The 22,971-nt window shown below is 42.7% G+C and overlaps 1 protein-coding gene across 1 annotated transcript in view; it reads left to right on the top strand.

Moving 5' to 3' along the window:
- The first annotated feature begins 5,683 nt into the window (after positions 1 to 5,683).
- The window catches only part of uggt1 (UDP-glucose glycoprotein glucosyltransferase 1), a 29,107-nt gene continuing 11,819 nt past the window's right edge, over positions 5,684 to 22,971 (top strand). Inside the window, exons 1-17 of the mRNA XM_030116923.1 lie at positions 5,684 to 5,736; positions 9,221 to 9,359; positions 9,692 to 9,771; positions 10,066 to 10,196; positions 10,283 to 10,395; positions 10,482 to 10,656; positions 12,408 to 12,504; positions 12,614 to 12,692; positions 12,970 to 13,070; positions 17,181 to 17,280; positions 17,397 to 17,457; positions 18,839 to 18,930; positions 19,801 to 19,951; positions 20,050 to 20,169; positions 21,027 to 21,112; positions 21,803 to 21,938; positions 22,020 to 22,151. Of these exons, the coding sequence (XP_029972783.1) occupies positions 5,706 to 5,736; positions 9,221 to 9,359; positions 9,692 to 9,771; positions 10,066 to 10,196; positions 10,283 to 10,395; positions 10,482 to 10,656; positions 12,408 to 12,504; positions 12,614 to 12,692; positions 12,970 to 13,070; positions 17,181 to 17,280; positions 17,397 to 17,457; positions 18,839 to 18,930; positions 19,801 to 19,951; positions 20,050 to 20,169; positions 21,027 to 21,112; positions 21,803 to 21,938; positions 22,020 to 22,151 (1,824 nt within the window). The 5' untranslated portion in view covers positions 5,684 to 5,705. The remainder of the gene's footprint in view (positions 5,737 to 9,220; positions 9,360 to 9,691; positions 9,772 to 10,065; positions 10,197 to 10,282; positions 10,396 to 10,481; positions 10,657 to 12,407; positions 12,505 to 12,613; positions 12,693 to 12,969; positions 13,071 to 17,180; positions 17,281 to 17,396; positions 17,458 to 18,838; positions 18,931 to 19,800; positions 19,952 to 20,049; positions 20,170 to 21,026; positions 21,113 to 21,802; positions 21,939 to 22,019; positions 22,152 to 22,971) is intronic.

Genomic DNA, 22,971 nt, shown 5'->3' with positions numbered 1-22,971 from the left:
AAGAAAGAGGGAAAAAAAAAGAAATGCTCGATCCTTTTACTGAAATGATTCCAGAAATGGTGGCTCTGCTCAAATATTTTGTGTCTCATCACTATGTGTATCTGATGTCTTAACAGCATTTCTTTTGTGACAATGAAAGCAACCCAGGTGTCGCTAGCGTCATCCCATACTATTTTTTTACAGATGTGTTAAAAGAGAGTGTGATAGAGACTTGTTTTTTTTGTTTTTTTCGTTTTTTTTTTTTTTTATTATTTGGTGTGCCGTCTGTCTCTGGCTCTTTCTGTATGCATCTCTCTGGGTTTGTTTCTTATGATTGCAAAAATGAATCATCAAGCCACCAATTAAAATATTTCATTTTTACAGACCTGGCTGTGTTGTGGTTGTCACTGCATATCATTAATCATGTTTCCTGCGCTGTCAATCTCTTACAAAATTCTCCTCTTTTATTTATTTATTTTTTTATTTCTTTCTGAACCTGAAAACCAGACACATTCGTGTGGGAGCTCTGCCCTCCAGATTTCTTCACTCTCATCCGCAGACCGATCTGTAACTGGAGGACGTCTCCGCCGTTCGCCCACTCTGACCACGGGACCGTGACCCCATAAAGAAGTCTGTCCCCTCCTCTAATGACGGCCTCAGTCCTGTCGGCAGTGATCTACAACCTAATTCAATCTGCGGACACCCCGGGCCCGACTCGCGCGCTCATACGCGCACAAACACGCTTCCTCCGCCGCTTGCGGCAGGTAGGCTTCTCACGGAGGAGAGCGGTAACTTCGGGACAGTATAAATATCATTCCCCGTCCTTGGCGGAGGGGAGCGCAGCGCGGGCCTTCACCCCGTCTCATCAAACGCACCGGCGAACTTCAACTTTGGCCCCCGCAGGCAGGGTGGAAAAATAATTTGCCTGGACAGTGACGGGCTGAGGCAATTGGCTGCGAGGGATCAAAGCGGTCACACAGCACGGGCAGGAGCAAAAAGTGCAAAGGAGAGGAGGAATCAGAGAGGCTCTTTATGTAGGACGCGAGGAAAGGCAGGATGCGGTTTTTCTTCCCAACGTATAGCGAAGGGGAAAAGGAAGGAGCTCTGCAGCTTCTCTGGCAGCTGGTAAATGGTGTATTAGACAGAACGCAGTCTTTAATCCTCCCCGTTGCTCTGGGTCGCTGTCATTTCAAGTGCAGCTGGACTGCACAAACAATAACGGCTCAGCTACTGCAGAGGGGCCGCGCAGCTTTTGTTGAGCTGAAACTCGCGAGCGTTTGAGAGAGAGTGCTCTCTGGCTCCTGCTGCGGGAGTCCAGCTCGGGCTGATTGTATGGACTCTGGCCGCCGTCCATTAATGCGAGGTCAGAGCGGCTGCGGGGCCTCGTCGCCGATCCCCCTTGCTTGTTTCATGCAAACAAAGAAGCTCTGGCATTATGACTGCTTATTTTCAGCGTGGAGCTCAGCAGATAAATTCATATCGAGCGCCTCCCTTACGTGCATCACAGCGAGGCCATTGTAGTTCTGGAAGATTGCCCCGTTGGCGCCGCTGCTAGCGCCGGCCACCATGGACTTTGGTCTTTTGTCTGCTGCTGAGCCATTTCCAGCGACGGCGTGGCTGAGACCTTCCTCATAAAATATACGATGTGGAAAAATCTCTATGCACAAACAATTTGCAGAGTTTCAATCCCATGTTTTTTGTCAGAAAGTCAATGCAGAGGAGAGGGCAGTGACAGAGTGCAGGCCACTGTGGGAGCACTTTTTTTTTTTTTTCTTCTTCTTCACCAATAAAATAAATATGATAAGATGGGACATCTGGGGCTGCTATCTGACCTTCCGCTCTGGGCCTGGCTAATCTCCCAGGTCAACACCAAATCATCCCTCATGATATCGCAGGATTGAACACAATCATTGAAAGTCCCGGGCAATGCTCTGCTGACTCCCACCAGGAGGAGTCCGATCCCAGGCGCCCCACAATCCTATTACGGTCTAAAATGTGTGTTCATTGTGTGTGTGTGTGTGTGTGTGTGTGTGTGTGTAGCTGTAAGCCAGGAGCTCATAAAGAGCTGATCTGCTGCAAACTTATTAACCTCAATACAAAAAGTCTGCTAAACATCGATGTCGGAGAAATATGAATAGAAACCTTAATATTTCTTTATTTGCATCCACACACATACAAGGAAACATAAAAATGAAAGTCAGAACTGTAGCTGTGCACAAAACATTCATCTAATCTAAAAAACAAGTGTGTTTATGTGTATGCATGACGATTAACAACAGCAGCGTAAACAACAGTGCCCTGCTCTCCACGAGCTTGGGACCGGCCCCGGTGTTTGGTGGCTGTAATGTGGTAAATTAGCTTCATGTTGGAGACCCCGGCTGACCCCCATTATACAGTCAGGGACACATTTAATTAGCAGCAACTCACGTGAAACGACAAAATGTATTAATATTAATGGAGGTTTAATTGAGGTCGTTTTGGTCCCCCGTCGAGGCTTTCAACCTCTAAAATGGCTGATGTGTGATAGTGCGGGGAGACGGAGCCCACAGCCCGGGTTCGCCATTTCGAATGTGACCCCAGAGAAGATGACAACCAGCTCCCATAATTCATCTGAAGATGTCACCTTCTTGACAGATGAACAGGCCCTGTGGGCAGTGTGAGTGTGTGTGTGTGTGTGTGTGTGTGTGTGTGTGTTGTCAGATTTAGTGATACTAGAGGGGACTCTGTCCTTTTGAAGATTCGGTCTGTTCTTTGTTCTCTTTCTCTGTGTAGTCAGATTTAGGACTAAGACTATAGTGACGGTTTCCTTTTGAGGATTTGGTCTGTTATCACTGTGATCAGACAGATTTTAGTGCTGGCGTGTGTGTGTGTGTGTGTGTGTGTGTGTGTGTGTGTGTGTGTGTGTGTGTGTGGATGCGTGCGTGCGGGTGCACATCTACATGTGTGAGGTGTCCACACGTGCACGTCAAAGTGAAGGTCAAATCCAACAGGATAATTAATGTCGGTGCTTTTTATATAATGTTAAATCAAACCCTGGAACTGCTCCCTCTGGAGGATCAGCTGTCCAATTTAATTTAAGCTGCAGAGCGAGTAAATGAAAAGGCAGGACCCATGTCTCTGCGCCCTGGGAATCGTCTTTTTTGCCGAGACCACACAACAGGTAGACAGAAGAGTCTGGCGCATTTCACAGATATTCCCCAAAGGGACGATTTCTCCTCTAAGATATCACACAGACTCAAGGTGAAGCTTTCCAAAATGAGCCCAGATGTACATAGAAAAATAAAAGGGGATTTTGCTTTCGCTGGTATTTTCATTACTACGTGACAAACACTTTTAACCAGGGGGAGAGGTTTGTCTCATTCTAAATGCAGGATTTATTTCCCATGGCTATCACACGGTGCATAAAGCACACCTTATTTCCCCTGAGCTGCTTTTCAAATTAATACCTGCAACCCCTTAATAGTCACTATCACCATACTGTTGCATACACATGTAATTACTGCTGTGGTTTCTATATACTCCAGTCCCCTATAAACCAGTGATTCCAAACCTCTTTTTTTGTTTCACTGAAACCCTCCTCAGAGCTCCAGAGGCTGCGAACAACCTCCACCTCTGATGCTGAAGCCAAACAATAGCAGCCACGCCTGTTTTTACAAAGGCAGATTTAATGCACCTTGCAGGTTTCCAGATCTGCTGGAGAGGGTCTTTAAAGTGATTTGCTGGCATGTGCAAATTCAGTGTTGACAAGCTCAAAGCCACAGGCTCCCCCTCTGATCTCTGATGTCCCCCAAAAAAGGGTCTAAAACCCAAGATTGGGAACCAATGCTTTGAAGTGCAGCTCCGACAACACAAAAGGAAATAAAAACTCTTTGGCTTGTGCTAAAGATGAGCTGTCTTGACTGTCAACAAGATATTCAACCCACTTGTGTCAGAGAGCGTTCGACTTTCTCACATCATAAATTGCACATGTTTGCTCTGCCTGGACGTTGTTTGTGCTCGTATCCATTCTTCTTGTGATTTCACTTGACACACATTCCACTCCTGTACATACTGTGTATTCCTTTCAGTTTTCTTTATTTCTAACATTCCAGGAAGCACCATATTTCAATTTGTTGTTTTCTGCTACAATCTCCCGGATTGGGATCAATAAAGTACCAGGAGACGTGTCTGTGTTAATAAGTTACTGCTGATTTTGAAGGTTTGTTCTTTCTTTCAAGGCCTTGACTGCAGAGCGCAGGATGAATACCGAGATACTTTTGTGGGTTAATTTTAAAAGACACTAATGTGGTTTGATTCACAGGTTATGATAAGAAAGAAAGATATATAGATAAGAATAGCACTGGAGAGCTCATGCCTGCATCCCAGTTCTCTTAAATTTGAGGCAGAGGTGTTTTAGTCCCTGCTGTTGTTTCAGCTCTTCCTTAACCTGCACCCACCAACCATCTGATGAGGGGAGTTTTTGTTATGAAACTTTTCTGCTTGGTGCATGGTTTTAGCAATTTCAGTGTTATTTATGAGTTTTATCACATCCCTTTAGTTCAAGTGTGGGCCAAAAATTGAGATACCTATGAAAAGTGAATTGTTTTGTTCATTATTTCTACATTCATAACATATTAACAAAAAATGTCAAAACATCACAATGTTGGTTATGGTAATTGTGGGTGTCAGGGTTTTTTAATAGCAAAAAGAAAAACATCCAGTTTAATGAAATGTAGAAATATTTGCAGGAATTTTGATTTTCAGGTCTTCGAAGTTGCAATTACAAAGAACAAAATGAAGATGGCTTGAAATATTTCAGTCTCTGTGTAATAAAAGTGCAATCATGGAAATTTAACTATTTAGTATAAATCATCGGAAAATGAACGTTTCTCTTGAAGTATAAGTGTTTGAGATGCACTTGTACACACGTGTGTGTGCGTACACACTCTCACACATACACACAAGAACTACATTTATTGTGAAGACTCATCATGTCACATCTGCAGATCAATCTCACTACAGATCAACTCTACATATGTAATATGTCCAGTTCCTTGTTTAGTTCCCTTAGTTTCTGAGCTATGGATGCTTTCCATTTGAAAAACAAGTGCTGCCACAAATAGCACCCATCTTTTAGGTTCACTTTCAGGTCATTGGGCACTGGATCCATCCTCAGGTGATACTGGATAAAAGGCAGGATATGCCTCAAACAGGCTGGAGCAATCACAACCATACAGTTTGAGTTGCCAAATAGCCTAACCTATGTGAGGTCTTTAGAAATACAAGAATGTTCTGCTCAATTCATTTTAAATTGTTTATCCTCGCTGCTGAAATTTTTAATTGTTTGACACAATTTCACCATTTAATCCAAGCATTTTCGGGGTAAAAACTGTGCACATGTTTGCCTCTTTTTCTAATTATCCGTGCTGGTAGAAAAAGGTTATCTAAAAAAGTAAAGTGGATTTAAACCAAGTTGGGTATTTTTTTTTTTTTTTTTATTATTATTCAGTTTTAATTAGTTTTTTTTCTTTCAGTTTGCAAGCCAGAGGTTAGGCAGGTAAAATAATTGCTTTTTAAGATTCCGTTTCCCCTCTCTTCCAGTTTTAATTATCTTTGGGTGAAATGAGCTGCTTTGTGGTCAGGTCACGTCACAGTGACTTTTTTTTTTCTTATGTTAGTAGTTTTGAACAGGCAGAGATGTGACCGCCTAAACCCGCCTGGTAGGACCCTCCCTCTCCCAGCATATCATGGATGCAGGAAGCTCCGTTGCCGGCTCCGGTGAGCACAAATCTCTCTACATTTGTATGATTTGTAGCTGCCGAGGGCTGCGTTCAAGGCTGGGCGTCATTGTTTCACAGAGGACGCGGTGTTAGCTTGGTTATCGTGAACAGAAACACGCTTAACTGTTCAGTTTCTCCTTTGTGCGGATGCAGTTAGCTGCTGCGGCTAATTTAGCTTGCGCTGATTTTCAGGTGGGAGTTTAAATGTCGAACAGGTTCTGGGGGCTAAAATATCACAGCTTGGATGGTGTCGCGGCTTGTTTGCGGCATTGCGGCCTTAAAATTTAGTGTCACCGGTGGGATAAAGCAGATAGTTTACGTTTTGGACTAATGTGACAGCTCTGTGGGTCGTCATTGAAACGGTGCGGATGTCCAAGCCGAGCGCTCATTGGACGGAGGAGACACGCTGAACGCTCCGATTGGACGGAGCGCTTTGTTTATGGTCCACTGTCAATATTGACGTCCAGCGAGTAACTGATCGATTATTCGGCTGATGATTTAATTCATTTATTTAGATTGCATGGGAAGCTTGTGCCTCTTTCTCAAAAAGTTGTTTTCAAAATTACCTCTTTTCACCTTGAGTTTATAGTAGTAATGTTGGACAGATTGAAGACTTTCCAAAGCTCACATTGTATTTGAGTGACAGACTGAAAGATTGTTGAGCGACTCTTGAGAGGACCTACATTAAAAGTGTAAGCTACATCGCCTTCTGTTGCTAGTTACAGTGATGTTGAGCAAAGTTTACCCATACTGTCTTTCCTCTGTCATTAATCGGCCAATTTTATTATTAGATTACAAAATGTTAAACTCACAGTTTGTTTTCTTTTTGCAAAAGGACACTTATTTTGGATTTTTCAGCATTTTTTTTTTACACCTGAGCTTAAATCACATCGACGGCCTCTGTATTAAACTTCAAATTTTAATTATTTTACTTTGAATGATCTCAAGCCCAAATACATCTCAGACTCGTTCGAGGAGTATGAAATATCCAGAACCCTGGGTTCTTCAGGAAGAGGTTTGCTAAGTATTCTCAAAAGCAGAAGAAACAGATTCAAGCAGCTTTTAGTTAGTCCTCTCTTCACTTATGGAAGAAACTTCCTTAAGACCTGAGGACTGCTGTCACACTCACTTTCTTTAAATCAGACCTTAAAACACTGTTATGTGGCCAGACTTTTCATTAAACAATAGATTTGAACAATTCTGTTTATCTTAATAAAGTTTTTTATTTTATATGTTCTCCTATGCCTTTCTTAACAAATGTTTTCCTAATCTTAATCACTTAAGGCCTCACATTGCTGAAGGTTTCCTACTTCATAGTCATTCTTTATTATCAATCAATCAAATCAATAAAATTCACGTGTTCATAGTAGGGCAACAGAGGGACACATAACCGGTAGAAACATGACTATATGTGATCAGCGGTGGCCGAGAGGATCTTACTGCTGCTAGTGTCCAGGATGGCTCAATACGGAGGATTAAAGTATTTCTACTCTATGATGGTGTCCAGTTGCTAACATTCTGCATGGCCACTCCTGCCAGTCAAATATTTACATTAACTGATCTCCAACAGAGCAAGTGTCATGTGGCCCAATAAATCTATTATTGAACGCTTCATTGACTCTGTCAATAACTGATTTTGTTTACCCCATATTGCTTAGCTCTTCTTAAGATCCTCTTAAATCATCGCTGTAAAGAAATTTAAGTTTGTTTTTGTCAGTGATATCCTATCCGTGAAATGGAACTTGCATTATAAAGTTTAAATTAGGTGACAGATGTGTTCATTATGTTCTGACTGCAAAGAGATAACTGTTGATTGTGTGGTTGCTACAATGATATGAAAGTTTAAGTCATAAAATTGGCCAACTCATTCAGTTAAATTATTATTTTTGTACATTTAAAAAAAATCATTCTGAAGCAGGAGAACCTTATGAATTATTGCTAAACTGAAATCTGTTTGTAGCATCCTCTGAATTTCCTGGTATGTTTGAAATTGCACATCAAGTCAAAGTTTCCCAAGTTGATTTTTTTAAATTGACTGATATTACTTCTATTAATCTTTCAGCTAAAAAATAAACAGCTGCTGCTTTGATAGAGGCTCGATTCTGCTATTTGTGGAGAAAAAAAGATTCTGGCTTCTACAGTAAAAATGTGCTGCTGAAAAAACAAGCATGTTTAAAAGCAAACACAGTCATTATGAAAACTGCTGTAAAACAATTAATCATAGAAATGTTGACTTTGTCTTTCTGTGTAATTTGTTGATGGGGTTGTTACCGGCAGAAACTCAGTTGTGATTATGAGGAACAAAGTAAAGGAATGCATCTGAAGCCTGAAAACCCAGATGACTGAAAAACAAACACTGATTATATTTGAAACTGATTTAATGGACCAAAAGAACCAGTGAATGCATCTTCGACCAAGTGCTTTGTGTTTTGCAGGTGTTGGTGCCATGTTTGCTTTGTTGGAGATAAAATGTTAATATTTATTGTTCCTTTCTTAAGATCGCCTTGCAGAGAAGTCACAAGTGTCTCCACTGAAAACCGATCAACAGATGCAGCCTCCTGTTTACAGTTATTTTATCTTAATAAATCAGCGATAAATTTGCGCTCTTTCACATTCAGCAGTCATACAGCCATTGAAGGGGATTTGGCAGCCTGCCGTGGGTGAACGCTTCAAAACCGTGTTTGGGGTGTGAAGCAAATTAACAGCATCCTACTGTGTTTGGCATCACTGCTGAAGCACCATCACAATGTTAATAAGGATACTTTGTGACACTGGTATGCATCAACTGTTGAAGCCAGCGGCAGAGGTGCCACTCTTGTGTATTGCATGAAGGCCAACAACTCTTTTGAAATACAGAATTCTTTGATAACAGAATATGATGTTATGCTTTCCCCATTTTTCTGCTTCAAACACGCAACCTTCCAGAATAAAATTTCCAGGGCGACTGCGAAAAGAGTCAACATAGTAACACGTTAATCTCACTGCAGAGGAGCCTTGATTCTCTTTGCAAGTAGATGGAAACGAATATGTGCAGATATCACTGTCGGCAGTCGGCCAAAGAGTCTGAAAATAAGGGCATATTGGATATTGGGGAAAAAAAAAAATCCAATATTGTGGCTCCTGACTTTAAGCTGAATGCTGTTTACTTGCTTTGCTGAAGAAGAAGAACCCATATTGTATTGTGTAGAGAGCAAAGAAAGTATGTTTTAAATGGAGGGGGGAAAAAATCCCTTCTTCATTCTGCTGTTTAAACACATTTGTTTTGGGGTCTCGTTTCCTCTTCGATTTGAATGGAGAGTTTAAACAGAGATTGTTGCAGGCTGTGCAGGTTCACCGTTCCTGGAGCCACATTCCCTCTGTGGGTGAATAAAACTGACTAACTGTGTCATTGTTAAGGCGCTGTGTGTTGGATTCAGGCGCATCATCCGTTTTCTCTGCAACGTGAACATTTCTTGTTTTAATCTTGCATCTCTGTTCCCCAGGTGCGGGACTGAGGATGTGGCTTCTGAGCATCCTGCTGCTCTCGCTGTCCTCTGCAGCGTCGGCGGGCGCCGACTCAAAGGCTGTCACCACCACTCTCACTACCAAATGGGCCGACACTCCCTTGCTGCTGGAGGCGAGGTATGACTCCGCACTGCTCAGGAGTAGCTGTGTTTTGGCCGCAGTACATCTGACATTAAGTTTGGGAAGCAGATAATAGATAAATCGATGTCCTGAGGGTCATTACAGAGACTCTCCTCTAAGTGAGTTTAAACGTCTGTCGCACTGACGCGTCCTTGAGCAAGACGCTGAATGCTGAACAGCATCAGACGCTGTACAGTTCGCCGCAGCTGACACTGTTGTCTGACTTTGGCAAGTGAAATTAAAACTTTTTCCACCCACAGTGTGTGTTGCATGCGCAGTTTGTGAAACTGCCACCTTTGTAATTTTTTTTTTTTTCCCTCCCTCCCCAGTGAGTTCCTGGCAGAAGAGAGTCAGGAGAAATTCTGGGACTTTGTGGAGGCCAATCAAAACATAGAAGGAGAACATGACGGTAAAGTGAAACACTTTCAGACTCTCCAGAACAGATTTCACTTTTACTGTCCGTGCTGTGAGCAGCTGAATTTATGATGCGTCTGCAACGTCTTGGCAGTAATTGCAGTATCAGTGTTTTGCCCGAGCGCTCGTGCGAGCGAGGAGACGAGAGAGAAGAGCAGCAGACTGTATTTTGTCTTGTTGACTTGCATGAAAGCTGCATTTACACACTATCTGATATAAAAGTAACATTTAAAGGTAGAATTTTATGAATCAGAATAATCCCTGACCAGGCTGTGGTTTCCTGACACAGACACGGATCAGGCCTACTACGAGCTGATCGTGAAGAAAGCCAGCGACTTGCTGAGCTCCGTCCAGCTGAACATGCTGAAGTTCGCCCTCTCGCTGAGAGCCTATTCCTCCACCGTGCACTCCTTTCAGCAGGTAAAAGGATCCCTCCCAGACCGTTTTTCTGAAGGCCGATGTACTCAACTCATGTTAATGACTTTGCCCCTCTGTCATGTTTTTAGATTGCTTCCACCGAGCCTCCGCCCTCCGGCTGCTCGGCTTTCCTCAGCGTCCATGGAGTGAAGACGTGCGACGTCAAAAGCTTGGATGCACTTTTAAAAACCGCATCTGAAAGGTAAATATAAATAAAGTGCAAAAACCTTTGAATCAAGAGGAAAAATGTGTGGATTTTCATGCATGACTCCACCGCTTGTCTTTCAGACCGAAGCCGTACCTCTTCAAAGGCGATCACAAATATTCTCAGTCGAGTCCAGACGCTCCCGTCGTCATTGTTTACGCTCAGGTCGGGACGCCAGATTTCCAGACGCTCCACCAAACCGTGTCATCCAAAGCCAGAGAAGGCCTGGTGACCTACGTGCTCCGTCACTACCTGGCTGTAAGTGTTTCACACGCAAGCAGAGTTCCGCCGCGATCCGGCAGACACCGGCACGTTTGTTTGTTGGCTTTTGGGTTACACCTCAGAGTGCAAGTTAATGTGCCACCTTGTTCTCCTCAGGTCAGAATTCCAATAATAAAGACTGCAGTTTGATAGACGTCATCAAACTCAATCCAAAAGAAAAACAGACGAAACATTGATGCAGGTGTCAGAAAAGTGGTTGCAACAGGTTAAGAAAACAGGTTCAGAAACCCGTTCACTTCTGACTCCTGGATAAAAAAAAAAGAACACATTAACCTTATTTACAACGCTCATGTTCAAATCCAACATGTTCCTCTTGTTTTTGTGGCTTCCATGCCAGTATTATACATAACGTGAAAGGGAAAAAGGCCCACGTTGTTTTCAGACCAATATGGTGATATTATCGCACCAGCATCCTCTTCCAAACTACTTGCTCGCTTTTGACATAAGTGAAGTTGTGGATGTTGCAGTGTGAATTGCTGTAATCTCCACAGGGACATTCACAGCTCAGCAACACATTTTTCATCCACTTTTTTTTCCTCTCTTCTTTCTTTTTTGAGCACTCTTACTCATCTGCAGGCTCATTTTGCATAAACATTTGAAATATTCAGCGGTGATGAGAGCACAAGTCCGCTGCATGAGGTGGAGGACATTAAGTTTGCTCCCTGTTTCCATGAAAAGAGCAGCCAAAGATAGACACTTGAGTAAGAAAAGTACATGTTGACGTGGATTTTTATCAGTAAATTAATTCCTTTTCATGCTAGAAGTGCTGCTTTTCTTGTAAGTAGACATTCATCTGGTAAAAAGCTTGAAGTCAGCCTCAGGGCGAATCAGGAAAAAAAAAAAATGAACAGATGTTGTCGACTCACTCTTCGACTACTCAAATGAAAGCAACGATCAGCAATTTACTTTGGCAGAAATACATAGAAAACAGTTGTGTTTGAGCAGCGCCCACGTGCCTTTTGCAGTTCTGCAAAGAGCTTTACGTACACGTCGGTGAACAAGACAGGACGATTATCTCGGAGAACTTACTCTTTCTCTTATCTCCATCTTAAAAACAAAAAAAAAAAAAAACACTTCATCGGTTTTAATTGGGCTCCTCATTTACACCTGGGATGCAGCGTGCTTCTCCAGTTCATCATGCCAAGTCAATGTTGGATTGCTTCTCCTCTCACATGCAAATACACTCAATAAGATTTTTTTTTTTTTGGTACGTCTTCTGATTATGCTAAATTATGCCCACCATCTGTCTGTTAAGCACGAAGTCCCCGGCTCGAGAAAGGCTGTAACACTTAACTCTTCCTCTTTACTGGGCGGCTGTGGGGCCAGCGACGGGCCAGCGAGAGTCTTCAGTACTTAGAAAGCAACAGCTGCCCGTCCGCTCTGGAAAGCTGTCACTGGAGCCAGCGGCCGGCCACATGTTTATAATGCCAACATTCTTTATTTTTTGCAGGTGAAATGACTACATTGAATTTGACGGAGCCTTTTTGGAACTTCAGAACTATTTTTAAATCAGTGCAGCAGCAATAAAATGAGTTTTGACAGCTCAGTTGTAGTCTTGCAAACTTAGTAGTGTTTGTTGTGCCTTTGAATGCATTTCTGCATCTATTTAAGCGTTCTCTGCATCCTGCAGCAGGCTGAGGATTTAAAAGTCTTGTGGCAGAGAGAAGGACAACTTCTCCTCTATCGTTTTTCACATTTTTCTCGTCTTTCTCCCCCCCCCCTCCCAGAGTTCAAGTGAAAAGAAAGTCTATCTGTCTGGCTATGGAGTGGAGCTGGCCATCAAAAGCCAGGAGTACAAGGCGAAGGACGACACACAAGTCCAAGGTGTGCACTCCCAAGGAAGTACACACACTGTCAATACCCACAAGCATACATTAAGGCGGCCCCAGAGGAGTCCTGATGCGAATTTCTAGCTAATTGATTGTGGTTTCAGGGGCGGAGGTGAACGCTACGGTGATCGGGGAGAATGATCCAGTGGACGAGGTCCAGGGATTTCTCTTTGGCAAACTCAAGTAAGTCACTCTGTGTCAGCCCATGATAAAAATTCAAAGCCTGGATTTGCTCCAGGAGCTGCACTCACTCAGTCCATGCTCTGTTTTTTTTATTTTTTTATTTCTTCCCTCCAACACTTTATTCCCCTGAAGCACCGAGCATATCTCTGCTAAACTAACCTGAAAACGGCCAAATCCGACTGTGGATGCGGCGACTCTCGCAATTAAAAACGTCGCCGTGTAGCAGACGTGTTCACGCTCTCCTGTCCTGCTGCTCTCTCTCTCTCTCTCTTCCCAGGACCCTCTACCCAGAGCTGAAAGAGCAGCTGAAAGAGTTGAGGAAGCATTTAGTAGAAAGCACCAATGAAATGGCACCTCTGAAAGTCTGGCAAATGCAAGGTGGGCTTCCTTCCAAACCCTCTTCTCCTCTTACAACCGTCAGCAATTTTTCTTCTGTTTCCTGTTGATGAAAGACTAGATTTGTCAATACAAACTCGCTGTCTGTAGAGAAACATCACTTCATGGTATTACATCTGTCATAAATAAACGCACAACAAACAGAAAGCAACACATCCAGACTGACAGAGCCAACGTCTTGACAGGCTACTGAAAGCAAACAGCGAGGCTCTGTCATTTTACAGTTCCCACCTGTGGACGTTATTCCCGTCGCTTGAATTTGTAGGGAATCCTTCCCGTGATCACATAAGTACACCTGCGGGGCTCAGACTCACTTAGTTTCAAATCACTTACAGACAAAGGACAATTATCTGACAGTGAAACCTCAGGTCCTCGTTCCCGTCGGAATCAAATTAATTCTCCCTCGACCCGGAGAGACCTTAATGTCCCCGCAATTTCATTAAAATCTGATCAGAGTAGGTTTTTCAGATACCATTTCTATTTCCAAAATGAATAGGCACAATGAAAGCTTCATTTTCTCTTTTTTTTCCTTCATTTTCTGCACATAAGAGAATATGTTATCATGCCAATTTTTTACGATCCAGAACAATTTTATTTAAATACATGACTGCTCCCCCTTTTTAGTGTGTTTAGCTTGGCATGGAAATTTAAACTTAAATGGCTAAAAGAGAAAAAGTAGGTCTGAGTCTCTCCATCATTAGTCTCTCTTCTTTACTGTTTTTTATGAAGTTGTCGATGCATGTTTAACATACATCTATTAATGACGTGTGGGACACATTATGAGAATCCAGGATCTGGGCTCTTTAAACTCCAGGCTCCATAACCCAGGTGACCCCTCCAGGAGTGACCATCCCCATCCTCAGTTCTAGAAGCTTTCGGCCGTCTCCTCTAAGCCTCGGCCGTCTGGCGGCCTCCTCTGCAGCTTTGAAGGTTCTGCTGATGGTTTTGCTTTTCGTGCCTCGGTGCTGCTCAGGAGTCTGCAGGTCCTGCATGGTGATCTATCGGCGAAGCCTTTGCTCTTCACTTGAGTGGACACACATCTTGCACACCAACCCGAATGCAGCAATCCCTCAGCAGTCTGTGTGTTTTTCCCCTTTCTTTTTTTTTTTTTTTTTGCTGGCGTCCTTCAGCCTGCCTTCCCACGGCACTGTTAACTCAAGCATGACCGCTCGCTTGGATTTTTTTTTTTTTGAGAAAAGCACAAGCCTGGCCGAGACTGTTTCGTGTGATGTCTTCCGGGAACTTGAGTCGTTTCCCCAGGTTAACCCCCGTCTTCCAGTCATCTGCCCCCATCAGAATGTCCCCCCCCCCCTGCTTTGAATAAGTGGTCGAAGCTGCCTGCTTTGGATGGACTCGGCCCCCACGCCCGCCATCGTGACAGAACCAGACTCAGACTTTTAGGTGCTTCACACTCAGCCGAAAACCTCTCCAGCGTGTGTTTGAGGCACCATAGCTCGGCTCCGTCCAGGAAAAATCACAGACAGAAGTTAAGATGATGCACAGCTCTGGCGGAGTCCAAAACACCCACCTTGAGCAAGTTAATGCCAAGTGTGTGCACACGGCCCTCGCCCAGCAGGCCCAGTGACCGGATCGCATGCAGGAGGTGTCCTGCTGACTGGAGGGGAAAGCGTTTACCTCCAAGAAACTTTATTTCCCCAATACTTTATTTAAAAATGTTCCATTGTTTTTTAAATAAAGCAAATAAAGTGAACAGGCTTCATGAAATGGAGGATAGACATATATTTCATGAGGATTTCTAATTTTCCCCACAGTCAGTTTGTTGGAAGAAAAAAAACATGCATGTATGACTGAGGCATCATTTGCACATAACTGCATTTGATCTCCTTTCTATAAGCGGATTGAAACATCTGGTACGTTGACTGCTTCACACTTCATAGAGCTTTGAAAGGCGGAGAATCTGTATCGCTGTGGAAGCTGCTTCTTTCTGTAGTTTGATTCCTGCTGGTTACACTTTGATCAGAAAATTAATGATATCTCGTGTTGCTTCTCCAGTGATGTTTTTCCCATCAGTAAATGGAAATAATGGAGTCGATCGGGCTCTCCTTGATCCCTCTGCACTCTAATATCTTAAAGATTTGACAGCTTTGTCTGCCACAACATAAAAGCCTCATTGATTCGAGTTACATCAGCTACCATTACATCATTTGTTGCATATTCAAAGTTGTAATTTAGGCGCTTCAAGCTTGATCGTCCTGTTTTTTTTTTGTTTTTTTTTTTTTTTGTTTTTTTTTTTAAATGCCCTCATACCCATGCAGTAACTTGGTCTAATTGTTGCTGCTTTTTGTAATTAATCCATGTTTATTCACTGCATAGTTTTGTCGTTTTATGTCCGTCCTGGGGTGTGGTCAGCATATGGGCGTGCGGCTGCTTTGATTGTGGTGAATAAAGCGTGCGGGGAGGGGGGGGCGGGCAGCGGGTTGAGCGCGGCTGTCAGGCGTCTGTCTTTATCTCCCAACCCACTGGGGCTCATTAGCTCAGCCTGTTTACAAAGAGAGGAAGACCTCCAGGGGCTAATAATCACACGGGCTACAACACCATTACTGAGATGCTCGGTGCGTCGAAATAATCCTCACCACAGCCGTCCCGAAGCTCCGCAGCCGCTTTCATCTGGCTCACACACAAGAAGGCCTTCACAGGCTTCCCCGTGTTCAAAATAAAAAGTTGGGACTTGTGTAAAAATGTAAATAAAATAGGATTTAAAGATTTGTAAACTATATATTTCGTTCCAAATACAATTTAAAACCTCATTACATGTTGAAGTGTTCAGAATTTTGAAGCAGATTTTAGTTATTTTGAATTTGATGGATCAAAAAAGAATTACTTTTTCTTGCCCAAGGTGCAGACATAACATGCATCTTCCCTCGTGACTCTTTACAAAGAAATAGTTCAGATATTCATGTCCGATGATAGTTTTGATCATGTCCCAAATTCCAGAATTGTTTTTTTTTTTTCTTTACAATAGATAAGATCCAAAAAGGATCATTTGTCTACGTCTACAGTCCTGCACTTCCTCCGAAAGAGTTGCCAGCGAAATAATTGTTTTCTTTTTATTTTCTACATTATATAAAAATGCAGTGCCTAAATCATACTCATTTGCAAGTAAAAAAAAAGAATAGCTGAAATTACTAAGTAATCTTACATCTACTCTTGTTTGTGTTGTCATTAGTCACCGTTCCATTGTTTATAGCTGTATTAAAGATGTTTAAAGCAAATTTCTCTGACCGAAAGACACTGTGGCAATTTAATTGATTGACAGAAGTAGATATAAATCGTTTGCTTTCTCTTAACGAATTGACTCCAAGAGTGCATACAAAATAGTAAAAATATTTTCAGTAGTGACAGATGATTTTAAAAGGTCGATTCCATAGTTTAAATTATACATAATATGAGGAACATTATCAAATTCAGAGGAATCAAAGTTGTAGAAGTCCTGAAAAATACTGCTCACTGACAGTAAGTTTCTGGAATTGACTGCTTTCATTTTCACTTTTATTGCTGAAAATAGTTAATGAGATGCCATAAAGCATCTTTTGTGTTGAACAATTCCCAAACACATTGGCACTTGTAATTGGAGCGATTGTGAACACTTTGAGTTTTCCGTGTGCTGGAAGTGGTGCAGGTGTTTGCTACAGCTCATAAAATCGGTTTAATCTCTCTCTTTATTGCCGTGAACATGCTGATGCTCAAAATTCAATTCTGATAAGAGTTACACTCGCTGAGCATCTGCTTATTGGCCGCGGCTTTAGTTTGAGGGGTGAGCAGAAATCGCCGCCGCGCCGAGGTTCTGACTCTCACTCTTAAACGACAAGTGAAGTGTTGCAGTAACAATCGGGGTTGTTTTTATTTTAGGCTCGGCATCGGTGAAATCTGAGCCCCCTCTTCATTTAACACAAGTACCGGCTCTGACAAACGCTCTGATTCTTCTCTCTCTCTCTCCTCCCTTTCATCGTATCCTCTCGTGTCCTCTTGTCTTTCCTCTTCTCCTCGCCGCTCTCGTCCGCTCAACCCGTTCCCGCTCTCGCCCCGTGCGGCTTTGCCCACCCACCCACCCACCCACCTTTCCTTTGATAGATCTGAGTTTCCAGACGGCGGCTCGCATCCTCGCCGCTCCCGCCGTTGATGCCCTCAATGTCATGAAAGACCTCAGTCAGAACTTCCCCACCAAGGCCAGGTAGAGCGAAAACACACACATATACACACACACACACTTCACCGTCTGCAGTCGGAGCTCCATATCGACTGCAGGATCACAGCTCAGTTTGCTCCTTTTTTTGTTTTTTCTTCCAGGTCCATCACTAAAACGGTGGTCAATGCCGAAATCCGCAAAGAGATTGGCGAAAACCAAAAGGTACATGTCTGCAACTTATCATTGACTTCTTCTACAGTCAGCCATGTTTCTTTCCCAGCTATTCACAGAAACAGAATGTCATTCTAAAAAGAACTGTGTAGCTCCTATAAAAATAACAGTTTTGTTATTTACTCGCATTTTCACTTGATCGTCAGAACCGTTCTGATTAATAACTTCTTAGTATTCCATGTATTTGTCACGTAACCTGCTGGTCGTCACCGGCTGACAGAGCCACGAATCTCAAGAATATTTTTAGTTTAGCTGTCTCCCAATATAATCCAATAAAGAAGAAAAATAAATGGGGGGAAAAAAAAGCAAATAGTGTTATTGCATACAGCCACAACCGCAGGCCCTCAGCCTCTTAGCTTTTGTCTTGAGGGAAATATCTCAAAATGAGAACTGCCCTTCCTGTTGTTGTTTTGCTCCTCTCACCTTTTATTACGTGATAAACTGTAAACAGCATCTGACTTGAAAAGCATTCACTTTTTGACAGTGTGCTCGGCTTTGCTTTGCTAATGGAATCGGTAATCACCCCTTTTTCTTGTCAGTGGCTCAGTGTGTGTTTTGTGTGTGTGTGTGTGTGTGTGTGTGTGTGTGTGTGTGTGTGTGTGTGTGTGTGTGTGTGTGTGTGTGTGTGTGTGTGTGTGTGTGTGTGTGTCCTCCCGATGCTGTGTGTACATTATCTTGGTGTGCAGACTCGCGTTGGGGCGAGCAGACAAACGTCCTAATTACCGAATCAGTGATTCATTCAGCAGGCGCACTGAGTCCTGCAGCGAGAAATGATTATTGATTGAAGTAGTTTGGACACGTGCGCTTGCGCGCTCGCTACACTGACACACGCACACACACACATACACACACACGACGATGCAGTTTAAGTGGGATGAACAATATTTGTGTTAATCATGTCTTTTTGTAATTGCAGTGTTTGGAGTATGATTAATCTGATGTCTTTGTCTCTCTGTAATGAGATTTGACTGCACCACAACCACTTTGAGCTTTTCCCTTTGCCTGCGCACTCACGCACACACACACACACACACACGCACGCACGCACGCACGCGCTTGTCGTTCCCCACACACACGCACACATTTACACACTCTTTCTCTAATAATTAGATTTGTTTAGTGTGGGGTTTGATTGCTCCAAACAGAGTGACTTTGAACAGAGCTGTCAGAGCTTGTTTGGAGCTGTCAGCGCGCCTCGTTACGGCTTTGTGTCGACTGTTGCTTCTAGTTTTACAGTATAATTAACTGCGCGGCGGCTGGCTTTGACGCCGCGCGCCGTGGCAGTCCGCTCGGTCGGCGCCGAGCGGAGAGCTGGAGGTGTTGACGTGAACGTGATATTTAGTCCCAACTGATGTTTGTTTCCCCCTCGCAGTATTTCAAAGGAACTCTGGGACTGCAGCCTGGAGATTCGGCCCTCTTCATCAATGGCCTGCATATTGATCTGGACACACAGGACATCTTCAGGTACTCACAACTTTGTTTTCATTTTGATAATAAACTATCCAACTCAACTCATGTTGTCATTCTGGAACTGAGATGTTGTAGTCTAAAATACATTGAAAAAAATCCTACTCAAAATGAGCCAAATATCCTTTTTCTTTTTTTTAGATTTCTGTTTTAAAGCAACAAAATCTGAGAATGGGATCAGCAGATATTGCTCGGCTGAGTTTGCTCATCAGTAGCAACGAAGTGCTGAGTTCATTTTGATAATCTGCTTTTAAAATTGTCATAAAATGTACAGTAAATTAGCGTTTCAGCATCTTTTTTTTTAAGATAAGTTCAACTTTTAATCTGTAAGTTTGTTTGAGAGACTGGCAAAAAGTAAGAAACTGGAAAAAGCTGAAAGCAAATAAAAGGAAATTCATTAACTCTCTACCAAATGTAAAGGTATTCAAATTTTATCTGTTGTGTTTATATGTTGTATCAAAAAAGTGAACTGCCAACTTCATTTATCAACTCAAAAATCATAGAAAGCCTTTTTTTAAATTCTGATTAGAAACTACTGTTTCTTTAATTTAATTTGTTAATCTTGACGCCAATTGTTTTTTTTTTTATTTTGCTGACACTGCATAAAGTCAACTCATAGCCGCTTACTGGTTCTAATCAATTATAATAACATACGATCATCTAACAGTGTGCTATTTATGGGTTTATTCTTTCAAAATGATTTCTTCAGTAATTATGTAAGTGAAATCTGTTTTTAGACTCTTCAGCAGACGTATTGCAAACGATCGCACGTCATAGAGATTGTATGTTAGTTTGTGACATATTTTCATTGAAGCTCCAGTAAGATTTAGACTTGATGCAGATTCCTTGACTCTTTGTTTGCCGCAGTGTGTTCGAGGTGCTGCGGAGTGAAGCCCGGGTGATGGAGGGCCTGCGCTCTCTGCAGATCGAGACGCCGTTCATTCACGACATCCTGAAGCTCAACGTTCAGCCGTCCGACTCCGACTACGCCGTAGACATCCGCAACCCTGCAATCAGTGTAAGAACACACGCTCAGAGATCCCTCTCCAGCAGGTGATCCCGTCTTTATACCACTGATCAGTCCTGAAGATTTTACTGACTGTCCTCTTCTTTTAGTGGATTAACAACCTGGAGACGGACCACAGGTACAGCTCCTGGCCTTACAACGTGCAGGAGCTGCTCAGGCCAACGTTCCCCGGAGTCATCAGGCAAATCCGCAAGAACTTCCACAACATGGTAAAAGAATGGAGAACCCCTCGTCATGCAAACATATTTGAATCCAAAAACATAATTCTAGAAAAAGGTCACATGTATTTTGATCATCTTCTTAGAAGAAGAATTTACCTGGATAGAAATGCTATAAACAGTCAATAAATTCTGACTGAGATATGTTGAAACTGACACAAAGTGTATTTATTGTAGATAAGTAAATGTTTGTTCTTTGAAGAAATAATTTCATGAAATCAATATAAAAACATCTAGAATAAGATGCACTTCCTCAACCTCTTTTTTATAAGTAGACTGACTGGATTTATTCAGATTTTATTGCTTTGGAGTTGAGAGAACATACATGACTGAGTGTTTCTGTCTTTTTATCCAAGATGGCTTCAGCTCTCAGTATCTGGAAGTGATTCGTCGTAACAGCTCATTTTGTAAACGTGTGTCAGCAGTCAGGGTCCACAGCAATGACATGTTTATGGGCAGTTAGTTGTGTTTATTTGCTTTTTGGTAGTTTTTTCATTTATTTTATTGTCATTTTTATTTTCTAGATAAAAAAAAAAAATCACGTGTCAGTGATAGGATAAGAAAAATGGTTGTTTTTTTATTAGTGAGGTAGTCATGCAGAAGAAAACAGAAATGTTACCTGTTGATTATTTTTTTGTCACTTATCAGTGATTTTAGCAGCAAAGTTATGGCCTGAAGTTTGAGTGAAGTTCTTAAAATCTAGAATAATTTCTACTGGAAAGTTTCTTTTTTGAGATAGTTTTTTATTTTTTTTAATCTAATAGCTGTTAAAAAAAAAAAAAAAGATTTTCACTGAGCTATAAAACCTTAATTCTGCAGTTTGAGAAGTACCGACGTGTCTGTTGCAGGTGATCATCCTGGATCCGACCCAGGAACACGCTGCCGAGCTGCTGGGCGTCGCGGAGATGTTTTACACCAACAACATCCCTCTCAGGTGCGCGTTTGTCTCATCGGGGTGGCGGGGGACTGTCCCGTCTTCAGACTGAGTCTTTATTACCGTGTATTAGACTGTAGGCAGTCTGTGGCAAGTCAACTTTACAGGATGCCAAAAAAGTTACAATACAGTGGAAATGTCTGTTTTCCCACAATTTATTCCAAACTGTGAAGCTTCCATGTATTTTAGATAAATAGCACATAAGCTGTGTCACCTCCTCATCCTTGATCACGGTGAGAACAGTTTGTTCTTTTTTCACCAGAGGCCGGAATAATCCCAATTAAAATGTAAGCTGTGTTTGAGCCTTTATTATTTATACGTTATGGGTATTCTGATAAAACGCAGATCCGATTAGAGGCACGTCATGTAAGCAGTCCAGTCTGATGAGACGGGTTTATGTGACTGAAATTGTGATCAGCGGAGGTGTTTATGATCTGATCATGTAATCTATTATTTCTCACTGCCGGACCTTAGAAAGAGATCTGTTGCCGTAGCATGAGCCGAATGCCACGCGTAGTTAAAAGTCCACTTTAATTTTGAAGTTTCGTCAGGCGCTTTTTGAATCCTCTCTGCACGTGGCGTCAGGGGAGGGACAGTTTGTTTGACTGCTGATGAAGCGGGCGGCGCTCACGCTGCGTTTCGACCCAGCTCTGCCCCCGGACGGCCGTCTGACCCCCGTCTGTGTTTCAGGATCGGGTTCGTGTTCGTGGTGTCCGACGACGACGACATCGACGGCATGCAGGACGCGGGCGTGGCGCTCGTGCGGGCGTACAACTACATCACAGACGAGGTGGACAGCCAGAGCGCGTTCGAGTCCGTGCTGTCGGTGAGTCCACCGTCGAAAAGCATCAAAAAGCAAAGGCGTGACGCCGACAGAGACTTCTTCACTGGGTTCGGCTCTTCGCAGATGTTTAACCGCGTGCCGATCGGTGGAAAGCTGAGCGTCGGGGACGTGGTTAAAGTCCTGGAGAAGAGGTTCCCCTACGTGGAAGTCAGCAGCGTCCTGGGATCAGATTCAAACTACGACAGCAACAGGAAGGTGAGCCAGGCTGAATGCCGCTTTTAACATTTCCTCAAGTCGTTGTTTTGGAGACACGTGTTCCCATATTTAAATTATGAATTCCTGCCCAGCTTGGCACTTCAATAAATAAATAAACAGTGATGTCTTTTCTCAGGGACCCCCTGCAGAGGAGCTGAAGTGTTTTAGAGCTGCATATAATTGGGCTGCATTTCCTTGAAGGACCCTGGAAAAAAAATACAGTTTTTTTTTTTTAAACTTTATCACTCAGAATTCTTATTGCTTTGCAGCTCGTTTGTGCTTCGTGCCATAAAACTGAACAGCTCCTCGCTCGGGGGTCGTAGGGGAGTCGGGGTAACAAGTCAGATCAATCTCACAGACACTAGTGACTACATAATGTAATTTCTTCATTAATTTCTTCATCTTCATTTGTAAACTCTTCTTTTACACCAGGTGTCTGTTCTTGTAGTATTTTGTTTATTTTAATTGTCAATCTTTGCTCGTTACGTAAGTCGGTGTGGGCGGCTGGTGCTATTTCTGTCCTTTTCCATACGAAATGCTGCCGGAGTTCCTAATTCCTTGAAGAAACCTGCCTGAAAGGATCAGTATGATCTTCTCTAATCTATTGTTGATGCACAGTGAAGGAGCCCGAACATCAAAGTAACACTGACATACAAGATTAAGACAATGGAATAAATGCTTCTCTTGTGTTTCTGTACTAAATATCAACCTACGGAGAATAAATCTATTTTCCCGTTATGTTCCTAATGAGTGTAAAATATGATAAGAAGGCGAGCGACGTTACAGAAAACAGTGGAGATATTGTTCTCAGTTTTGAACC

The sequence above is a fragment of the Salarias fasciatus genome, chromosome 19, assembly GCF_902148845.1.
Source record: "Salarias fasciatus chromosome 19, fSalaFa1.1, whole genome shotgun sequence".
NCBI classification, from domain to species: Eukaryota; Metazoa; Chordata; class Actinopteri; order Blenniiformes; family Blenniidae; genus Salarias; species Salarias fasciatus.
The sequence above is the reverse complement of the archived record's forward strand: the minus strand, read 5'-3'. Positions and strand labels throughout refer to the sequence as shown.